Source organism: Callorhinchus milii, unplaced genomic scaffold, assembly GCF_018977255.1.
Source record: "Callorhinchus milii isolate IMCB2004 unplaced genomic scaffold, IMCB_Cmil_1.0 Scaffold24, whole genome shotgun sequence".
Classification (NCBI taxonomy): Eukaryota; Metazoa; Chordata; class Chondrichthyes; order Chimaeriformes; family Callorhinchidae; genus Callorhinchus; species Callorhinchus milii.
In genome coordinates, this window is record NW_024704765.1 from 749215 (window position 1) to 773401 (window position 24187).

The 24187-nt window shown below is 48.0% G+C and overlaps 1 protein-coding gene across 1 annotated transcript in view; it reads right to left on the reverse strand.

Moving 5' to 3' along the window:
• The window catches only part of LOC103181340 (immunoglobulin superfamily member 21), a 62016-nt gene that overhangs the window by 14753 nt on the left and 23076 nt on the right, over positions 1–24187 (reverse strand). The window contains exons 3-6 of the mRNA XM_007897752.1: positions 23049–23170; positions 11494–11612; positions 2915–3030; positions 1495–1975 (exon numbers count right to left, since the gene is read on the reverse strand). Of these exons, the coding sequence (XP_007895943.1) occupies positions 1495–1975; positions 2915–3030; positions 11494–11612; positions 23049–23170 (838 nt within the window). The remainder of the gene's footprint in view (positions 1–1494; positions 1976–2914; positions 3031–11493; positions 11613–23048; positions 23171–24187) is intronic.

Below are 24187 nucleotides of genomic sequence, written 5' to 3' on the forward strand. Positions count from 1 at the left end.
GAAGCTCTTTTCGGAGCCGGCGCAGACGCGATGGGCCAAATGGCCTCTTTCTGTGCTTTATGATTCTATGATCCCACAGTCCATCTAACTTGCTCCCTCCCTCCCCTCGTTCAAGGTCTGTCTCGGGACCTGTGTCTTTGACTGCACTTTCAGTCATCTTTCCCCCCCACCCCCACTCCATCCCCCTCCGCCCCCACCCTTCCTGGCATGTCCTCTTGTTCTACTGCCTTGATATATTGATCTGAGATTTCTTTTTCAATCTAATTTAACATCTCCTATACCTTTACGAGGTCTCCTCTGTGACATCTGCTCCCTGTAGCTTGTCTAATTGTTGCCGATAGCTCACTCTTCTAAACACTGGGGATCATCCTCACTGCTCTCCTCTGCCCGGCCTCTGGGGCCTGAGCAGACCCATTAATATTGCGATAACCAGATTGTGTGCAGAGCTCTTGGTGGGCAGGATCTGAGCAGGGTGTTCTGGACGGATGAGGTGAAAAGGGCCGTCATCACCTGATCCCTCTCCTGTCTGTCTGCCTGCCCGCCTGCTCCCTACACCACGATCCACGAGACGGACTGTTTTGAGATTAAACCAGATTTATTTTGAGTGGATGTCATTCCGTGTGACTTTCAAGTGTGGCAACAACTAGTGCCCCTCATGCAGGATAGAGTCCCAGAGCTCTTGAGGGCAAGGGAAGGGTGGGTGGGTTTGAGATGCAGTCTGCCGTGAAGGGCACTATATAAATGCAAGTTGTTGTTGTGTTGGGTGGTGGTTCATTCTGAAGACAGCAGAGTGAACGGCGATGGGCACTTTCCCTCTCATTACCCAGGTCTTCGCAGAGATAGCGCATGTTTAATTCATCAGACAAGCCACGGCTGCTGTCACCCTGATGTGACTCGGTGTTAGAATCTTCTGCACATCACAGAGACACACAGTGCATGGCTGAAGCCGCTAGTTCCAATTAGCATTGCTCTGCCCAGGGTCAAACACACACACACACAATCACACGCACACACACACACACATGTACACACACACACAATCACACGCATACACACACACACGCATACACACATGTAAACACACATACACACACGAGCACAACACAGACACATACACAGGCAGACATACACACGCCCGCATAACCACACACACAGAGGCACACACACACACATATACACACACACATATATACATAAAGACACACACACACACACACAGGCTCACTGTGAAGATTTCGAGCGTCTGTGAGTTACTTACACAGCAACAAAACGGCAACAACACCATTCGTGATAGATTCCATTTGATGGTTGGCACACAAAAACATTTTACCTTCCATTCCTGAAGACCCCGTCCTCCCCCATTCCCCCACTGGCTGTAAATGAGATAAATGTAGGTGGGATGCATGGAATTCTCAGTTGAATATGCTTAAGCACAATGATGTGTGTGTGTGTGTGTCAGACACCCGGACTGCTGTGCAAAGAAGAGCGACTTACCCAGTATGACCTCCGACTGCATGGACATGGTCAGTGCGGGGTGCTTGACCTCACAGCTAAAGAGGGCGTTATTGTCCAGGTCAGGGTTCAACATCCACGTGATCATGGCACGGACCTCGATGGTGCCATCGCTGACGGGGATCTGCGTGTGGCGGAACACGTACTCGGGATCGCTAGGGTAAATCCACCGGGGAAATTCCCGGCTGATCACCGTCTCGGGGATGGCTTCTGTCTGGCTGGTGGCCTGGAACTCGCCGTCGGGGAAGTGGGTGGGTGAGGGCCTATCAGTGAAGAAGCCTCGGGCGCTGTCCAGGTCCAGCAGCGACAGGGACTTCTGTAGCTTGGTGTCGTCCAGGTCACGGCTGATGAGGTTCTGAGGCCTGCGGGCCCCCGCGGCCCCTCGGCCCCCTGGAGACCCCCGCCCCCCAGTCTCCAAGGCCAGCTGTACCTCCAGTAGCTCTCCGTCCCGCTTGAAGTAGACCTGCCGAGGACAAGCCCAGGGCAATCCGTCACACCCCCAGTCTGCCAGCGCCTAACTCTACCCCTCCACTTCTGCTTCCCCTAACCTGCCCACTTCCTCCATTCAGCGGACTCAGCCAGTTCCATGCCCTCCCCATCACCCGGCCTGACCCATCATCGCCAGCGCATTCAGTAACCCTCCTACCTACCTTTCCTGCCCTCTACCCCTCCTGAACTCAACCCCCAGCTCAGGCCCAAATCTCAGACTATCCAGTACCTTGGACATCCTCCCGACATGAAAGGCTCTGTACACATGTAATTTGGGCTAAGTTCTCTTGGTATTTAATACAGCGCCTTATTACATCATTGATGCATCTCAAAGTGAATTGACTGTATATTTTGTGGGCGAAACGCAACAGCCAATTGCTCACACAGCAGCGTCCCACAGACAGTCATGGATTTGAGTGAAGAAATTATTATTTTTCTTTTTAAAGAAAAGCAATCCGCTAATCGACTCACAACTGGGTTCCTACTAACTTCTAGGTAAACAAAGGTGTGTGTATGTGTGTGTGTCTTTGTGTGTGTGTCTGTGTCTCTGTGTGTGTGTGTGTGTGTCTTTGGGTGTGTGTGTATCTCTGTGTGTGTTTGTGTATGTGTGTGTGTGTGTAGCGTAAGGAAACTTGCCTAAGGTTTCGCCCTGCCCGGGAATCGAACCCTCTCGCTTGCAAGGCGAGCACTCTAACCACTGAGCTACAAGATCCCACATAGGCCCACGTGGACCACAGGCATAAATGAATGAGGTGGGGGGAAGTGGGGGCTCGATGTAGAGGGGTAGAGTGAAGAAGCAAAGTGGAGAGGTAGAGTGAGGGACGGCCAGAGATTAGAGGTGCAGCGACGGAAGCGAGCAGAGGAGTGGGGGTGGGGGGGGGCGGACAAAGCCAGGGTTCTGTATAAGACTCACCGTGGGCGCAGGCTTCCCCCCCGACACGATACAGACCAGGGTGAAGTTCTGCGCTTGGTATCGGCTGAACGCAGCGGGCGTGTCTGCGGCGATCACCGAGATGGAGGCAGGTGGTGCTGAAACACAAGACAAGAAGCCTCGATCAACATGTTGCAGACGGGACCTTGGTTTAATGCTCAGATCTGAAGGAGCCAACAACCGCGCTGGAGGGTCAGGTCAGCCTCGACTCGGAACTCAAGGCCGTTGACCCCACATGCTTCTGACCCAGCGACAAGAATGCGGGCGAGAGAGTCTGCGTTCAGAGAGAGAGATCGTTTTTATACGTTACTGGCCGAGACAATCAGAGCGAAAGAGAGAGAGAGAGAGAGAGAGAGAGAGAGAGAGAGAAAAGTGACTAACGCTAACTTTAGGAGTGCTCCAAGTCTGCCAAACTCAGCACAGCATTTGCCTGTTGTTATAAACCAGTCACTGGAGTTTGGCCCAGGAATGTTGTGAGCTCCAGGATGGGGTAGTGCCAGACTCACCTGATAGCGATACCGAAACGAGGCCGAGGAGGGAGAGAGACTGCATATCTCACAAAGTGACATTGTCATACCCCTGAAAGGAATCCATGGAGATTTTACGCAGAAATGGAAACATGTCAACAAACAACAATGACAACTTGCGCTTACATAGCGCCCTCCACGCAGGGTAGCGTCTTGGAGTTCCACAATTGGCAGCCACATTTCAGCCACTGCACCCCGATTCAACTATGATCACCGTCCACCCACCCCCCGGCGTCGTGCTCCGCCATTGTCTAGCGCTCTGGGATGCTAACCTGGGTGAGGGATGCTGTGTAAATGCAAGTTGTTGTTGAAAGTCCTGTCATAGTCCCAGTGATTGGCTTTAAATGTCTTGTCATGATCTTCAAAACCCCTTCATGACTCAGCTCTCCCCACTCTCTCCAAACTCCCTGATGCGCTTACTGCTCATTCCTCACTCCCCCTGTCCCCCAACATTGATGGCCAAGACTTCAGTCATTGTCCACTGGGTCCCGCTTCCAGCCTCTCCCTATAAACCATCACCAAAACACACGGCCATCTCATTTCGAGTCATTCACCCTACAGGAAAGTACGATATGGAATGCACTGCCTGAAAGGCTGGTGGAAACAGATTCCATAACAACTTTCAAGGGAGTATGAGATAGGTACTTGAAAAGGGAAAATTTGCAAGGATACGGAGAACGAGCAGGGAGTGGGACTGATTGTGCAGCTCCTCCAATTAGCCGGCAGAGGCACAATGGGCCGAATGGCCTCCTTCTGCGCTGTAATATTCTGTGATTCTATTCTATAATCTCGGACACAAAGATCAAAACAAATAAATCAGCAAGTCCAACACTGTCTTCATGGGTGAGATAACCTGCCTGATCTCTCCCCAGAGATGCAAGTGTGTGATTCCACCCAATAAAACAGCCACTTCACTGAGCTAATGAAAGTCGAGGCAAAGCTGCAAAAAAGATTTTCAGACACTTAGTCTGAGGTAACGAGAGGCTGATATCAGGTCGGGTGGTGTCTGGCCGGCCATTTCAAGCTGTCATCAAAAGCTCAGAGTGAACTAGAGAGGCTTTGGCTTCAATTACTGTAAATAACAGCAGACCGAGCGAGCTGAGAGCTGGTGGCTTGAGTTAAAAGGTATTTGTGACTTGTTCTTGCATTTGTGACTCATTGTTTATCCTTGAAGATAGGTGCAAACTAGCGACAATCAGACTTGGGGTGCAGGTAAGAGGGGTCGGGGCTTGGGGCTGAACTCCAAGGTGACATGCTTTTGCAACGGAACGTCAGAATTGAGCCAACCCTCTGTGACGGTCTCTAGTCCCCTTCCTGAGCCGGGTGGGTCCGCACTATTCCAGGGCTCTGCTGATGACAGCACAGCCCAGCCTGGCTCATCGGCAGGATCTAGAAAGACAGACCATTCACCGAAGGCAAGGAATTCTTGGGAGTCCCACTCAGCTCCTGTTAACCCTGCAGCCAAAGCCCTAACGGGTCAGGTGGACCTAGCTGGAAAAGCAGCGAAAAGCTTGCCAGACAGAGATATCAATGGCCAAGCTATATGGGTTTAGCTGGTTAGACTCCAGCGGTTACCCCAACGCACACTTTGGAGTCTCCCAAGAGTTGGCTCTTTCCAATTGCGCCTAATACGCTTTGGAATTAGCCAAGTAGGACACAAAGGATTTCCGTATGTGTGAGACACTGAGCGAGATGCTTCCTGTTTATGCCCTATTCACTCACGCTCCAGCCCAGCAACTTCCCTTGATGAAGTCAATTAACTCAGAAAGTTTAACAAAGACAGGAAATGTTTGGTTAAATTGTAAAAGAAAGACAATAGTAATTAACCTTGTGTCCATATGTAAATTACATCTAATTAGTGCCGCTCATTAATTCGCTGTGTGCCTAAAAAAATTCATTCATATTGCTGTTTAAAATTAAAATAATTTACATTATTAAAGAAAGCCCGGGCTTCAGCCTGGGGCTCAGAGATACACAGGATTCTTGTGAACAGCGAGAGTCAATCGCTTATAATTAAACCGTTTCTTAATGTACAAGTAAAAGTTGGACTTCACTTTGTCATGCAGACGTGAAAAGCATGCTATAAATATAAATTGTGCTGCATTAGCTGTTAGTTTGGTTCAGTCCATCAGAACACAAGGTCCTTGTTTCAAGATCCATGTCAACCCCACAAACAGCCATGCAGTGAGTGACCAATTATATCTGGGGGATTGTTGGCCAGGACACCAGTAGCTAGAAAGTCCCTTCTCTTTCACAGTTATGTTGTGTTTAGAAAACACCTTATAACTGTAACGTGGTTTGACTGTCACAGCCATGATGGATAATGGATTTTATTTGGGTGATTGTCGACCAGACACTGGGAGAAACTGCCTTCTCTTTTCGAATGGTATCATGGCATCTTTAACGGCCACCCAAACCCACCTTCTCAACTGAAGGACGACACCTCTAAAAATGCAGCGCTCTCCCCCCATTGTGGTGATCAAACCCACAGCCTTCTGACCCAAATGCAAGAGTGTGACTATCCTAACACTCGGCAATGTCCTGGAGGGCAGCCAAAGTCTGTGGAACCAGACAAGCCATAACCTTCAAGAGGGGAAGAGCAGAAAATTAGAGAGGAGGCGGAATTCAATGCTATCAATTGTGTGCATTTGCCCACAAATCACACAGTTACTCCACTTTACAGTAAATCCTGTGAGGCGTTTTGAACCGCCCATTCCTGTATCAAACGAAAGGAGCGTTATTAATACTGCATGTTTTTTCTTGGGTCTATTTATTCCCCTGGCACACTGTTAAATTCCTTTCTGACTCAGAGACAAGAAGCTACCAGCTGAGCCAGGCTGACATCAGTCGGGAGCGCTCCAACCCTTAAAAATTTGAAGATGATGGGTTGCAGGCCCAGGCTGGGACCCTGAGCTCACAGTGCGACATGTGGTGCTGGGGGAGAGCCTCATTGACAGAGGTGTCAAAAACAACAACAACAAATTACATTTATATAGCGCTCTTTACATGGGGCAGCCTCCTGGAGGGCTTGAAATGATGTGTTAGTATAGAAACAGGAGTAAGCTATGCAGCCCCTCAAGCCATTCTCTAGGTTCATGGCTGATCTGTACCTCAAGTCAGGTTGCCCATCCTTGCCCCACGTCCCATAATACCCTGACCAAACAAACATCTATCTTTGTTAGTTAAACCCTCTCTCCTCTCACTCTCCCATCCACCCCAAACCGCCCCACCCCTCTTAACCTCTCACTCTTTGCCCCTCTCTCTCTCCACGTCTCTCTCCTCTTTTTCTGTGCCCTGTTTGGGCGTTTGACATCAAAAGCTCTCGCTACACGACCAGAAAAGCGAAGCAAGTTTCTCTCTCCCGGTGTGCTGGCCTGGCTGACAATTCTCCCCAGATAAATCGCTCATTCATTTCCTGCCGGTTGGTGTTTGTGAGATCGGTTTGAGGCATTTTTCTCACAAAACAAGTCACCACGCTGACAGTAATTACCTGCGAAATGGTTTGACAAGATAAATCTCTAAAAATACACTCTCTTCCTTTAGCATTCGCCCAGCAGAACTCCTGAGCTCAGCGGAAAAAAAAGTTTCCTAATTGAGCTCTGAGCTGGGTGACGAAACACAATTAATTTGCTGTCAGATTTCAGCTCAGGACAACAACAAGCCTACTTTACAAAGTTAATCTTTTCCTTGCCAACTATTTCCATTCAGTATTTTTTGCCGTATCGACTGTGCCGAGCAGAGATGCTCAGACGAGCTTTGTAAAGTGGCTAATGGGTTGCTCGCAAATCCCGCTGTAAGTGAATTTATTGCCCGACATCGGAGCCAGGAAGCCATCACGATCCACTTACCAGCGGGTCGGCTTTTATCAAATGATTCTTGCAGGATTTGCTGCCAGAGTTTGTGACTTTGAGAACTCTGAGCTTTACTCTTGCAGCATCTGACAATTAGCCAAGATACCAAGAGAAACTCCCTTCGCTTTAACATCAACAACAACTTGCATTTATTTAGTGCCCCCCCCCCCCCACTGCTTGCACAGGGTAGCGCCCCAGAGCGCGACAAAGGGCAATTTCAGGGCAGACACCAGGAAGTTTTTCTTTACTCAATGGGGTAATTAACAAATGGAACAGGAAGGGTGGTCGAGAAGGGTTCATCTGGAGGACATTTAAACTGCAGCTGATGCTGTGATGGAGGGCGATCAGAAAAGGGTTTCTGATGATTGAGATCTGAATCAATCTTGTGATCTTGTGAGATAAAATTGATTGTTCGCTTTCAGGCTCTTTGGAGGATGTTGCTATGTGTAAATTAGCTGTTGTATTTGCTTGCAGAATACACAAAGCTCCTTGAGACGTTTTGACAACAAGTTAAGGCACTGTACCAAATGCAAGCCTGTGAATGGCCTAAAAATGCCCAAATTATTGTCACCCAGTCTCCTGAGACTCAGTCCAGTCCCAGTGAAAGTTTACCTTCCCCACAGCAAGGGACCAAGGCGTTTTCTGTAAAGTGGAGTGATTGTGTGTTTTGCAGACAAATGCGGCAACCAATTTGTGCAGAGCAATGTCCCCACAAAGAGTGAATGAATTATATTATTTGAGGGATTGTTGGCCAGGACAAATTCCCTTCTCTTTTCCAATAGCAACACATGATCTTTAATATCCAGGCAGAGACTGGGATTCGCTCAGGCGTCAGTGCTGTGGCTGTCAGCCTCGCTCCGCTGGCAATATGCTTGTCTGTGGCTTAGATAGTCATGGGTTAGGGTTAAGGTTAGGGACTCATTGCTTCTCACTCCCTGGTCTAGGCCAGCAGGATTGTGCTGTGGAGGAGCTCTCTGCTTGGATGGAGATGTTTGAAATGAGCTCCTGATTCTTGCTGTGCTTGAACCGGCCTTGTTTGCACCTATTTGCTGTGTCACCAGAATACAACCCGTAGTTGTGTTTGGCTGATGTGCCCTCACGCGCACATCTCCTCTCCCACCACAGACTCACACAACCAGAAAATCAAATCAAATTTGTTTTGTCTTGTATAATAATAATAATAATCATCCTCCCATTTCATACAGCGCCTTTCACGTCAGGAGGACGTCTCAAAGTGCTTCACAAGATATATTATAAAATGGAGTGACTTCATATTTTGTGGGTGAATGTGGCAGTCAATTTGTGCACAGCGAAGTTCACAAACAGCCATGGAGTGAGTTATCAATTTTATCTAGGGATTGTTGGCCAGGATACTGGGTGAGAGAAACTTACTTCTCACCTCGAATAATTCCACGGGGTCTTTAACATCCACCTGAACAGGCAGACGTCACTTTGAAGCCTCATCCAAAGACCGGCACCTCCAACAATGCAGCACACCCCCAGCGCTGCATTGGAACGTCATCCTAGACTATATAATTCCAAGTCCTGATGTGGGGCTTGAACCCACAACCTTCTAACTTTGTCAGAGGCGAGAGCGCTACCAATTGAGCCAGGCTGACGCACACTCAAATACTCAAAACGGCTTCATTTAAAAAAAACTTTTTGCACGAAAAAAACTCTGGCATTTTACAAACGAAGCAGAACTGAAGGAAACTGACAAGACAGAATAAATGTGAATTTCAATGGTTTAAAGCACGGTTGCTGAGGGGAGTTGGGAGGGAAGGGGCGGGGGGAGGGTCACAGATGGTTACTTTCCAGGGTGAGAGTACTCGCTTCGCAAGCGAGAGGGCCTGGGTTCAATTCCCGGGTGGGACGAAACTTTGGGTAAGTTTCCTTACTCCACACGCCTCTGTTTACCTAGCAATAAGTAGGAACCCGGTTGTTAGTCTACTGGTGGATCACTTTCCAGGGGTAATAATTTCTCCAAAAAAAAATAATTTGGTAACTCAATCCATTACTGTTTGTGGGACGCTGTTGTGTGCAATTAGCTGCCGTGTTTCGCCCACAAAATATACAGTCAATTCACTTTACAGTATATATAGTCTGTGAAATGCTTTGAGGCGTCTTAACGACGTGATTAGGTACTATATTAAATGCAAGGATTATTATTATTATCATTGGACACTAACTAAGGGATTCACTAACTCTGGTTTAACACGGAGAAAGTGCCTCGCTCTCGGGGTGAGTGATTACAGTGTGGAGTGTTGCCAGCCAGCACTGTGTGTTTTAACGGTGAAATGTCAAGACTGATGTGAGGGGTTCAAAAGTCTGAAAACTCCGCAGATATTCCCCCCCGTTTCAGAGGCTGACATGACCAAGCTACCACTTCTCCAGCAAATTATTAACGAGCAGACACAGCCTGTATTCAGATCAGGCCAGTGTTACTCACACACTAAAGTCAGACCATCTTCATTTAAATGATAATTTTTATGTCTAAGGATTTTGTTTCGGTGGGGGAGGTGGGGGGTGAAATCAAATTGTCTCTTTAAGGAAATGAGAACCCTCTCACCCGCCCTGTGGGTAATCAGTTTCTCTCTCTCCTGATTAAACTCATGAAATAAGGATTACGTCTCCTTTTCTTATGTCGTGTGATTAACTCCTGCGACTGGGGAGCAAACCTATGCTATGTGATGTGGTAATTATCACAAGGACAGAACGTGCCCTGTCTTCAATGACAAGCTTGATCTGATAACCCCCTCCCTTCTCCCACCCTCCTCTTTCTATCCTTTCCCCTCCTCTCTCCTCCTCTATCCTCTCCTCTCCCCCTCCTATTTTCTCTCCTCTCTCCTCCTCTCCCCTTTTGATAATTATTTTGCCGTGCTGCTGGGAGCGAAGTAGTTTCACCTCTAGGATATTCAGTTTGACTCCATCCCTGATTAGTGGGAGGAAGATGGGCAGACAGATGGCAAACCCAACAACCACAACAACAACTTGCACTTACATAGCGTCCCTCACGCAGGGTACCATCCGAGGCCTTGACAGTAACGGAGCACAACACCGAGCCGAGGGTGACAGAAGGCACGGTCGAATAGGAAGGTGCGACCTGAAAATGGGGAAGGAAGGGACAAGGCGGAGGGATAGAGGAAGGGTGTTCCAGAGTTTCGGAATGTAGTGGCTGAAAGTGCACTTGCCCATGGTGGGGCGAATGCAATTCAAAGGCTTGAAAAAAAACTCTTCGAAAAGAATGCCTGTTCTTCACGAGGTTAAACTAGGACGTCCGTCCATCATGTGTCAGCTCTGGGTTTTTGACCTGAATGAGGCTGAGACACACAAACGACTGAAGTATGTTTAAGGGTAGTTAGAGAGAGAGAGACAAGGGAAGCTCGGACATTGCTGTGTGTGTGTGAGTGAGGGATTCAGTGAGTGAGTGAGAGTGAGTATGTGTGACTGTGTGCATGAGTGTGGTTTTGTAAGTGTTAGTGAGTGAGTGTGTGAGACACATCTAACGACCTGAATTGAATGACCTGTTTGCAGAGAATTAATATAAGAGGAAAGAGCAGAGCATTGGGACTGGAGTGCAGAGCAGGTGGAGGAGTGAGCACCAGCGCCGACTCACTGGGCTGCTAACCTCCTTTGTTAGTTGAAGAGAGGGAGGACGATGCTGTGTTGCTTGTTCCAGGCGAACTAATGGGGTGGAAGCTAATGGGATGGAACCAGCCAAGCAATGTTGTACAGAATCAAGCTGCTTTGCTGTCTATTCACCCGTCAGAGCAAGAAGAGTAATCCTTGGCTTTCAACCAGCAGCTAGAACATCTCACAGCTAATTGGCGTCACGTGTAGTGACTGTGTATCAGGTCCTGCGCACAGTCAGGAGGTGAGACATCAATTTTGCCGGGAGGATTGTCAGCCAGGATGCTGGGAGACTCCTCTTATTCAAAAGTGTCGCAGGATCTTTAACATCCACTGTCACCGTCACAGGTGGGACCTCAGCAACCATGACACACACACTCACTCTCAAAAAACACACTCACACACTCACACACATACATATACACACACGCCACACACACACACACGTGCCACACACATACGCCACACACACTCACACCTACAAAAAACACACACACACACACTTTCTCACACATACACTGACTAGCATACACTTCACATTCTGTTATCTTACCCATGACATTCAGAAACACCTGACCGTAAGCTTCTAGAAACTTCTTGCGATTTGTCCGGTCGTATATCCCAACGTGACACTCGAAAGGTCCGTTGTCCAAAATCCGCACCTCAGGAATTCTGTGAGACGGGAGAGAAACCAGGAGAGTTTACAGCAAGGTGAGAATGTCCCTGAGGGAGAGGACTTTGGGCTTTGGGGGTGAAGAGTCAAAAGAAAATCACAACATGTGAGAATTGTTATGTACAATTTACATTTATATAACGCCTTTCTCCTTTCCCCCTCCCTCCCCACCTTCAAATCCTACCTCAAGACCTTCCTTTCTGATTGTGCTTACGGTCACCTCCCTCTCCCCCTGGCTCGTTGTCAGTCTCCACCACTGTCAAGTGTGCTGGGACGCTATATAAATGCAAGTTGTTATTGTTCCTATCAGAAGGACGTCCCAAGGTGCTAACATCCCTGGAATCCTGGGTGGACATCGGCTGGGTGTGGGAAACAGGGGGAGTGGGGGGGAGATGACCGAAGTTAAGGTCACAGAGAAAGGTCTTAAAACGGACCTAGAAAGAATTGAGCAAGTGAACGAGTTGGAAGGACAGAGGAATGGAGTTCCTGAGTGCAGGGGCAGAGGACATCACACAAAACAATAACCTTTGCATTTGAAACAGCGCCTTATCATGTCATTGAGACGTCTCAAAGAGCTTCCCTGGATTTACTGTGAAGTGTGGTGACTGTGTGTTTTCTAGGTGTATTTTTACGGCAGCCAATTCACAAACAGCAATGTCCCACAAACATCCACGGAGGGATGTAAAGTGAGTCACCGTAATTGACTGTATATGTTTGGATGAGAGTCCTGGCACTGAGCCAGGCTAGCACTAATATGACTGTCTCCCTCTCTCCCTCCCTTGCCGACCCCTGACTTTATCACTGATGGTTGGGGCCAAAGTATGTACTGGCTCCCAGGGGATGTACCAGCCCTTGGGGAGAGGGAGTTAAGAGGGAGATACACGGTGAGCCAGTTAGGTAAAGCTCTAGCCTCTCAAACTCCCTGTCCCCAGTGTCGAGAGTCTGGCTGCAATGGCAGGCAGCACGTTCCTCCCGAGGCTGTACACTCTGTGCAGCTCAGACCTTGCCGTGGATGTGATTAGTAGCTTGTCCAGGCAGCGAGAGCAAATGTTCCCATTTAATATTTAATCTTTTCTTCCTTTCCCTCTGCTTCACTGCGGGATTCAGTGTGTGCAGCTCATAGAGAAAGCGGTGACTGGGACGGGGGTGGCGGCTGCTGTCTGCCAGCCCGGCTCAGCTACCCTGCTCTCGGGACTTCAAACCCCGCATCACTCTCGTCTGCGACCCTCCGGTCCCATCCTGGGGTAACGTGTGTCGCTGGGGGGGAGTGGCGGTGGGTGGGTGGGGGGGGCAGGATGTTGAAGCGCAGACAGGCGCAAATTTGTCAAGGTTGACGGTCCCAGTGCAGCGCTGGGGTCTGTTGCATTGTCAGAGGTGCCGTCTTTTGGACGAGACGTTAAGGCAAGCTCCCGTCTTGTTTCAAATGTTCCAGTGCCCTTCAAACGCGGTTGAAGGGCGCTGGATACACGCTACTCGTTGTTGTTCCCTGGTTCAGGTGAATGTTCTATTTGAAAAGAAAAGGGGAGTTTTTCTCTCTCTCTCGCTGCCCTGGCTGACAACTGGCCATTCACTTCACACCTGTTTATGGGCACATAAATTGGCAGCGAAGTCACCTTCAAACACACTTGACAGTCATTACTCGAGACGTGGTGAGTGTATGGAAAGCTGACCCTTGGTTGCTCCCCGCCCCTCCTGGCCTCCTCCCCAGCCAGTGTCAAGGGAGCTGTGGGGATGGGACTGATCAGTGCTCAAGTTTTTATCTATGTTTACGACTTTGTTCCCATTAAATACCCATTCCTTCGGATTGTTTTTCTTGGCAGGAGGATTGATGTGCAACTTCATTTATATTTCAGTCCTCACAGAGCTCGCTGCCTCTCCCAAGTCTTTGCCATAGGGGGCTGCTTACTGTTCACAGCCTGCAGTGCTGTGCGGATCAAGAACAGGGAGTGTGTGATGCTGGCTTTTGTCTCCGCTCAGGGAGGCTGTCAGCTTTGCACGTTCCCTCTTCACGTTCCGGGGCCTGGAATTCCACTTAGTCTCGGCCTGTGACACATCCGGGGCTTGGAATCCTGGGGAGTTGTGGCAACTTCCTTGGCTCCATCTGAATTCGGGAGTCGGTTTCTTTTTATTCACTGTAGAAATCCAGCTTGCAAATTAAATAATCTTGTGTTTATTTATCTAGGTCCTTTCATGTTGTCGAGACATCTCAAACAGCTCCACAGGTTTTAATTAAGTATTAATCCTTGCATTTGAGATGTCTCAATGCACTTCACAGGATATACTGAAAAGTGGAGTGAGGGAGGTTTGGAAGGACTTCCTCTCCCCGAAGAATAACGGGGGGGATGATTTGCTGGGTTGGGGGTGGTGGGGGGGGGGGGGGGGGCGAGGGGGCCGGGGAAGAACAGAGCTGATTGGAGTGGGAGGGTTTAATAATAATAATAATCCTTGCATTTGATACAGGTCTTCGAGATGACTCACAGTATTCATTGAACAGGCAGGAGATAGCCCCCAAGTTTCCAGACCCAATTTCCCCAACACGATTCTCAATGCCTCCAGGACCAATTGCACACAGCAATGTCCCACAAATAGTCGTGGATTGAGTGACCAAATTATTCTTATTTTTTTGGAAGGGATTTTTACCCCCGGAGAAGGGATCCACCAATCGACTAACAACCAGATTCCTGTTGTCAGAGGAGCGGCCCTTCAGATGAGACATTAAACTGAATTCTACTCTGTCTGGATATTAAACAACAACAACAACATTCCATTTATAGAGCGCCTTTCACGTTGGGAGGACGTCCCAAGGCGCTGTACAGTTGGGTCAGGACCCGAGCAGGGGGGAAATGGTCAGGGTGAGGGGAAGGGAGGGAGCGAGGAGGGGGTAAAGAGTCGAGAGGGGAGCTGAAGGCACGGTCAAAGAGAAAGGTCTTGAGACCGGCCTTGAAGGAGGAAAGGGAGGAAGCGGCGAAGGCACTGGGGGATGGAGTTCCAGAGCCTCGGGGCTGAGAGGCTGAAGGCCCGGCCACCGATGGTAGGGCGATTGGGGCGGGGGTTTTGGAGCAGACCGGAGCCAGAGGAACGGAGGGTACGGGCGGGTAAGTAGGAGGATAGTAGGTCAGAGAGGTAGGAGGGAGCGAGGCCGTGAATGGCCTTGTGGGTGAGGTTGAGGATCTTGAATTCGATCTTCTGGGGGATGGGGATCCTGGGTCGCTATTGGAAAAGAGAAGGGAGTTTCTCTCTCTCCTGGCGTCCTGGCTAACAATACCCCCCAAAAAAATGAGTCATTCACTCCATGGATATGACTGTTTGTGGGGACGCTGCTGTTTGCAAATTGGCTGCCAAGTTTGCCCGCAAAATACAGTCACTGCTCGTTACAGAAAACTTCTTGAAGCACTTTGAGACATTTCAACATGAAAATAGAAGAAATATTTATTATTAAAACAAAACAGCCTGGCAGGACGAGACCAGGTGAGATGTTGGACGGACTGCCTGACAGAGACAGGAGGATTGGCAGGAAGCTGAAGTCCTGTGTCCTCTCTGCTCCTTGAGCGTCAGTTGGTGGTGGTGGGGGGGCGGGGGTGGGCCGGGGGGCGGGGAGGAAATAATCCCTGGTAACTGTGGTTCCATTAATATTTCAGAAAAAGTTATTAAAATTGCTTGCAATTATTTGCGATTTGAAATCCAACACGTTGAATGAAATCACTTTTAATCAGCGTATTAAAAATTTACGTCAGTCAGACACCAACGCTCATTCCCTGCAGTGCCGATATTAATTTAATAACTAGTGCTCCCGATTTATAATTAAAAACAAAATGATCGTTTTGAGTCCATTCCAGATATATTTCTGTCTGAGCTGGGCACGAGGTCATGTGAAGCCAGTCATTGTATAACAGTTAATTACTCCCATTAATGTGTAAGATACAGAAAGAGCTTCTCTTTAAAACCTATTCACATTTATTTCAAAGGACCTTTCCTTTCAAAGGACCAGCACAGCATTATCGGAGGTGCCATTCTTTGGATGAGACGTTAAACCGAGGTCCCCTCTGCCTGTTCAGGTGGATGTTGAAGATCCCATGATTTTAGAGGAAAAGAGTAGGGAGTTTCTTTCTCTTGGTGTACTGGCTGACAATCCCCCAAATAAAATCACTCACTCACTCCATGGCTGCTTGTGGGACGTTGTGCAGTACGCGAACTGGCTGCCGCATTTGCCTACAAAATACACCATCACTAAACCGCAGTAAATCCTGTGAAGTGCTTTTTAAGGACTTCAGTAGTTACCTAATCTCACGTGTAGTAGTTCCCCAAGCCTTGGCTCTTGCCAACCTGCACCCTTAATGCCCTCCAGAATTAGGTAAGCAGGATGAGTCTCTCCAGGGAGAGAGTGCACATTCCATTCCAATACATGGGGAGATTCCCGCGTGTGGAAGGCAGACAATCATGGAACTCTGTCTGGTTTGAAGGGTTTCCACTGTATCAAATACTTGGCAAAAAATAATGTACAAATAACTGTTTTGCACGTCTGTCCAGACAGCGGGTATTGGAATCAGAGTGTTTGTGTTGCAGATTTGACTCCAAGTACAAAGCTGAAAAACAGGTTTAAATAAATGATGTGACGAGATCAGCCCTGCTCCATCGTGCTCAGTCTCTGATCTACCCGAGAGAGCCAGCAAGTGAATGAGTGAGCAGAGCACATACCCCGGCTCTCTGTGTTACATCCCAATTATACAGTGTAATTGGGACGTCCTCCCGATGTGAAAGGCGCTCTGTAAAGGGCACTTGTTGTTGTTGTTGTTGTAACACGGCTCCCAGTCGGTTGAATTTCTCAATGAAGGTTCTCGGTCATGTGAAGGGGGAGAGTCCTTGTGGAATGTGGGAGCAGGTCACGTCAGGTCATGTCAGGCCGCACCCCATCCTCCATTGCGGGGACGAGATTGACGGAATTCTGAAGTGCAGCGACGTTCCCATAGGATGTGATTTGTATCGGAGTGAGACACGAGCTGTACAGCACCGGCCATGGATCGTGAGATATTTTGATAGTATTCACCCCCCACCCACACATATACACACACATACATACATACTCGCACACATACATACACACACACACGCATACACACACACATACATACACACACACATACACACATACACACACATAATTCACACACATTCATACACACATATACACACACACATATACACACACACATACACACACATATATATACACACACACATATATTCATACACACATACACACACATACACACATACATCCCACACATACATACACACACACACACACCACACACATACACTACACACACTGCCACACTGGGACATACACACATATATACATACACTACACACTCCCACACACACTGCAAACACTGACACATGCACACACTACCCCCATGCACACACACATATGCACATACACTACACTACACACACTGCACACACAGACTCAAGGCCAGGGTTTGACACTGAGAGATGTGAGCCCTGCACTGTGTTAGACAGCGCTGAATTATTAGTTTTTATCTGGTGTTCAGAAGGCTATTACACCCGTCCCCAAAGCCATTGTGAGCAGGAGGTTTCTGGTGTAGGCAATGTTTCAGTGAATGGCTGAGAATCTGGGAACAAATGGCTGATCATTATAAATAGGGACTTTGTCTCCCAATTACTATGAATCAAAATCTAATTAAGGGGTTCAGCTGAGCTTGCAAACTGCAATCTGAACCTCCAGATCAGGTTCCCGACACCAAGACACCGTTACTGCTCAATCACACGCGCTCTGTACAGAACGCCATCATAACAGTGACTTGCATTTATGTATACAGCACGGTATTATCTGGAGGCTGGACCGTGAGCCAGGGTGAAGTGGCAGGTGACCACAGGTGCAGTCAAAGGGGGCAACGCTTTAGGTGGAATTTAAAGCTAAGACAAAGCAGGGGTGAGGTGGAGGGAATTGAAAGGAGGATTTCCGAAGGTTGGGTGGCACAGACACTGAAGGCATGACTGAGGCACTGGGGACGTGTGGGTCAGAGCAAGTGAGAGGTGTTTGGGTGAAGTTATTTGTGTGTTGAGATGAGGAGTTTGAAGTCGATCATTTCGGAGAGGGGGAGGAGTTCAGTGGGGCCTGGTGAGGATTGGGGTGATGGGCTTGCGGAGTTTCGGTGTCTGAGAGAGGAGGACATGGGGTGGAGTGGCGACTGAGCTGGAGCTTGCGAATTGTGGAACTTGGTGCGGAGAGCATTTGAGAGGGAAGGAGACGCTGGCGGGAACTGGGAGAATGGCTTCCATCTTGGCATGAATCTCATTCCCAGTCTAATCCTGCTGCCTTTCTCCCTATCCAAATACTCTTATGAGCCAGGTATTCAGCATTTTACCGACACAACACACGTGTAAATCCTGCGAAGCGCTTTGAGGCATCCTCGTGATGGAAAAAGCACTGTATTGAACATCAGGATCATTACTCGCGGCTCTGACTATCAGTCTCGTGTCCTCTTGTTGGAGATGCCCACAACCACAGGAACGAGTCTCCTGGTCTCCGCTATCATTTCCCTTCACTATCTCACACACCTCCATCCATATGGTCAACCCTCACCTCGGCCCTACTCTCCTGTTTTCTCAGCTGCCGTGAAAGGTTTGTGACTCTTCAGACCCCAAGGCTGTGACAAAGCCGGTGTGGGGGGGGGGGTTTGGGGAGAGGGTGGGAAGGGCCTAATAACTAACGAGTAGGTTTCATCTGTTGTTAATTTCACAATGAATGGCTTCTGAAAGACCACGTTTTCACTGTGTTATTGCTTGACTCTCACATGATTCATGGATTTTGTTCAGCGCTGCAGAGAGGGACAACACTCAAAATCTGTTTGCGTGGGATAGAATTTGATACGGAAGCTTTTCTTTTGTCGGTCACACGTGCAAAGCCATCAACGTGATTATGAGCCTCCAAACCAACCTACTGAGAATTCCAGTTACACGTGGGAACAGGCGGACAGGTGTAAGGTGTAGTGAGTGTGTGTTATTGGCAAACACAGCAGCCAATTTGCACACAGCGATATCCCACAAACAAATGTCTCATCCGAAGAATAGCACTGTGGGGCGAGAGAGAGAGAGAGAGAGAGAGAGAGAGGGCTCGAACCCACAAATTACTATGTTAAAGGTGAAGAAAGCATTACCATCACCTGAGTGCAAAGAGAAATAGAAACAAGACACCGAGCAGAGTGGGTGCTGAGAGCAATGTGTGTGTGTGGATGCATGCTGGGGATAGGGTGATGGAGCTGAACTAAGTTACCCAGGCAATGCATTGTATTGAACTAACTGCTAAAGCTTGGCTGGATTATTCACTCTCTCCTCACTGATATTAATTCAAATCTCTCGCACTGCCAGGCGTCGAGAGGTTCAGAAGCTTTATATATGCTCTGCGCAGGAAGATAAATCGCTGGGAGTGAGTCAGACAGCAGTGAGACATGGAAGAGATTCAGACATCATTAAACATCATCCCAAGCTTGAATAACCCATCACATCATCTCTGTCCCTCCATTCATCAATGTCTTGTAAGAAAGAGAAGTTACTCACATTTTTTTATAGCATCTGATCATGTCGAAAAGTGCTTCACTTTTCACTGCTGTCAGGTGGAGACACACGTGTGTGTGTGTGCGTATGTGTGATGTGTGCGCGCGCGTGTGTGTGGAGGGGGAGTGGAATCTCCAAGCTCCTGGGTTTATTATAATAATAATAATTTTCAATTTTCTTTTAAGAACCACAAAAAAGAGTTCATTCCAAACTTAGCAACTTGTCAAACTGTGGACGCTGTGAAATGCTATGTGAATAATCCTTGCGTTTGATACAGCGCCTTATCACGTCATTGAGATGTCTCAAAGCGCTTCACAGGATACAACGTATAGTGAATTGAGTTTCTCACCCTCGGTTTGCAGCCTCTCCACTCCCCTCCGCACCCCCTCCTACTCTTCATCCTTCATTTAAAGGCTTCAAAATAATAATAACGCCTTGGCATTTGTTACAGCGACCCTCACATCAGAAGGACATCTCAAAATAGGGCAAAACGTTGGGCAAGTTTCCTTACTCCACACACATGCCTCTGTTTACCCAGCAGTAAGCGCTCTGGGATGCTACTCTGTATGGAGGGCGCTATATAAGTGCAAGTTGTTGTTGTTGTTGTAGGAACCTGGTTGTTAGTCGATTGGTGGATCACTTTTCGGGTGTAATAATCCCATAAAAATATATATATAATTTGGTCTCTAAACCCACGACTGTTTGTGGGACGCTGCTGTGCGCAATTGACTGCTGCGATCTGCCCACAAAACAGTCAGTTCACTTGACGGTCTATTCTGTGAAGCGCTTTGAGACGTCTCGAAGACTCGATAAGGCGCTGTATCAATGCAAAGATTATTAATATTATTATTATCTCAATCCAGCCTTCAATAACCTGGGTGTTGAGGCCTGGGTTCGGCTAAACTGGATACAAGGGGCTCTGCCGCTTGCTCACTCGCTAATTCAATCCAAACAAAATCCCCAGAACATTTGTAAACAAAGGCATGGATTTGCCCCGAGGTGATTAAACCACTAAATTGTGCTGTGCTCTGCCGTTTACATTTCCGAGTGGATTCTCAGTGTTCAGGCCTCGCTGCACATTTCCCCAAAGAAGCCGGTGTATAGTGTAACACACGGCCCACAGCACAGATTGTATAGTGTAACACACGGCCCACAGCACAGATTGTATAGTGTAACACACGGCCCACAGCACAGATTGTATAGTGTAACACACGGCCCACAGCACAGATTGTATAGTGTAACACACGGCCCACAGCACAGATTGTATAGTGTAACACACGGCCCACAGCACAGATTGTATAGTGTAACACACGGCCCACAGCACAGATTGTATAGTGTAACACACGGCCCACAGCACAGATTGTATAGTGTAACACACGGCCCACAGCACAGATTGTATAGTGTAACACACGGCCCACAACACAGATTGTATAGTGTAACACACGGCCCACAGTGCAGATTGCAATATTTGTTCAGTTCAGGTTTGTATTTAGTCAATGGGAAGACACCAGGGTTGGATTTGTACAGCACAAAGAGGAAATGTGACCTTTCAGAATACAACAACAATAATAACAGTAATAATAATAATCCTTGCATTTGATACAGCACCTTATCATGTCTTTGAGACGTCTCAAAGCGCTTCACAAACTACACTGTAAAGTGAATTGACTGTTTATTTTGTTGGCGAAACATGGCAGCCAATTGCGCACAGGAGCGTCCCACAAACAGTCGTGGGTTGAAGTGACCAAATTATTATTATTTTTTGAAGGGATTTTTACCCCCAGAAAGCGATCTGCCAATCAACTAACAACTGGGTTCCTACTTGCTGCTAGGTAAACAGAGGAGTGTGGAGTAAGGAAACTTGCCCAACGTTTCACCCTGCCCGGGAATCAAACGCAGTTCCTCTTGCTTGCACATGGAAATCTGGGATTTCTCTGTTTAGGTGGGATACATGGAATTCTCAGTTCAATTGGATAGTCTTAAGCCAGGTGATGGGTTTCTGCGTGTGTCAGACGCCCGGCTGACCCCCGCCCCTAACAAAAATGGACTTAATTAATTATAATAACAATCCTCGTATTTGATTCAATACCTTCAATGTCGAAATGTCACAAAGTACTTCACAAGATATGCTGCAAAGTTTAGTGACTGTGTATTTTGTGGGCAAAACATGGCAACCAATTTGCACATGGCAACATCCCACAAACGGTCATCGAGTGACGGATCAAGTTTTCTCTCAGTGCTGTAAACACACAGTCACTCCACTTTACAGTATATCCTGTGAAGCGCTTTGAGACGTCCTCCCAATGTGAGAGACTCTCTATCAGTTGCAAGGATTATTATTCTAAATGCCTCTGGGTTTGGGTGGATCTAAAGAGAGAAAAGCAGATTTTTAAACCACTCGTCTCCTCCATAGACCAAGGCCCGGTATGAAGGCAGTGAGAGAGAGACAAGGAGAGACACTGGTAGGTCAAGGGGTTTGCAGACGCTGTTTCAGGCACAAAACAAGCCAAGGATTGTCAAAGAAAGGGTCACTTCAGGAGGAAGATCGAAAACATTGAGATGGAGAGAATGAGAGACAGATAGAGAGGACAGAGAGAGAGAGACAGATAGAGAGAGAGAGAGAGACAGAGAGAGAAAGAGAAAGAGTGACAGAGAACGAGGGAGTGAGAGTGAAACAGAGAGAGAGAGAGAGAGCACAAAAGTGAGACATAGAGCACGCGCGAGAGAGAGAGAGAGCGAGAGGGACAGAGACAGATACACGGACCTGCTGAAGCTATTAAACTGTAGTACCAGTGATTGAAGAATATCAGAGGCTCATTTCTGCAATCAGTTTGTCGCGCTGTGGGGCTGGAAAGATCTAATGGACGATGACAGATACACATCAGAGTTCCCTGTGATGTCTCACGATGACAAGAGTCTGTATATTTACAGCCATTAGCGCTGCTAAGAGTTTGGCAGTATTGACCGGTGGTCTGGCTGGGGATTGGAAGTAAACGTGACGGACACTTTGCGCACAGCGATGTCCCGCCGCCAGCTGTGAGGAGAATGATCAATTTATAATAATATTGTGATCCTCACATTCCATACAGCATTTTTCATGTCGGGAAAACATTAAAAAAAACTAAAACAGGGTTTATGGTAAAGTGCAAGAAATGTGTATTTTTTTAGGGCGATGCAGCAGCCAATTTATACCAACTGATACCTCACAAACAGCCTTTAAGTGAGCAAATGATTCTATCTGGAGGTTTGTTGATCAGGAGACAAGGACAAAGAGAGAGAGAAAGAGAGAGAAAAACTCCCTCCTCTTTGCAATCCTGATGTGGGTGGAGGGGGAGGGAAGAGGAGGGGGGGAGCTGGGAGAAGAGGAGGGGGGGAAGTGGGGGAAGAGGCGGGGGGGAAGTGGGGGAAGAGGAGGGGGGAGGTGGGGAAGAGGAGGGGGGGAAGTGGGGGAAGAGGCGGGGGGGAGGTGGGGGAAGAGGAGGGGGGGAGGTGGCGGAAGAGGAGGGGGATTCAAATCTGTCTGCCGCCCCAAAGAAACGCTGGTTATGGCAAAATTAGCAAAGGCTTTGGAAACAGGACTGGACAGACAACTGAGAAAATATGTGTTTGTGTGTGTGTGTGTGGGGGGGGGGGGGGGGGGGTAAGGATGGGTGAATACAGTTGTAGATCTAAATGAGAGCTCTTCATAGCCAACATAGGCAGATGAGCTGAATGGCCTCCCTCTGTGCTGTACCTTCCTCTTGTTGTGAGAGACCTGCTGTTTCCACAGATGGAGTGGATTAAGAGCGACACTGGCAAAGCCACTGGAGTGAATTGTCTGTGGTGCAGCAAGCGTCAGCAAATAAAGTAGCACTTACCGAACAGTGGACTGATAGACTAAATCCTCCCTCCTCAAGGACTCCTCAATGTGAGTGTAATTGGTGGAGAAAAGCGCATCATAGGTGAATATCTTCTGTTTGATCGCTCCGCCCTCTGTCACCTGCGGTCAGACAATAACACAGTGACAGAATGCCAGGCACAGCGAGGCCATTCAGCCCATCGAGCCCGCTCCACGACTTCACTACATCATGGCAGGGCTTTCTCTCCATTTCCCTCCCATACCTCGGTGTCTCAATCTTTCTATCCTTTTCTTTTACTCTTTCTCTCTCACTTTCTTTCTCTCTCCCACTCCCTCTCTCACGCGCACTCTGTCAATCCCCCTCCCTCTTTCGCTCTCCCTCCCTCTCCTCCTCCCTCTCTCGTCCTCTCTCCCCCTCCCTCTCTAACTCTCTCTGTCTCTCCCTCTTGTTCTCTGTCTTTCTCACTCACGCTTGCGCTTTCTTGCTGTCTCTCTCTCTCGAGCAGTTAGTCCCACATTTTCTGTGTGAGGAAATGCTGTCTGATCTCACTTTTGAACAGGCTTAGCTCTGTAACAAGCCTGTGTTCATCACATGTCACATAGGGAAATTATCACTTTGATACAGTTTTCCCATTTTTGTAGAGAGGGAAAGAATGAATTTGGAGAAATTGGGGAGAATGAATTTGCCCAGACCTCTGCAGACAGAATGCTACCACTGCTATTATTTAGCTGGGTGGTTGGGGGTTGGGGGGTGGAATAGGGTGTGTGTGGGGGGGGGATGTATTCACGGTTGCAGGAGCAGAGGTTCAGCTAAAAAAAAATTGGAACCCATTTTCGATCCATGTGATAATTATCACATCACAATTCGTAATTTACCGGTGTATTTTTTTTTAAAAAAGGTGCCTGCAAACTCCAATCAGAAACTAGTTATAGAGAATCACAGAATCTTACAGCACAGAAGGAGGCCATTCAGCCCATCATGCCTGTGATGGCTCTTTGAAACAGCTACCAACTAGCCCCACTACCCCCACTCTTACCCAATAGCCCTGAACATTTTTCCTTTTTAAGTACCTATCCAATTCCCTTTTGAAAGTTACTATCAAATCCGTTTCCACCACCCTGTCAGGCAATGCGCTCCAGACTGTAACTTTCTGTAAA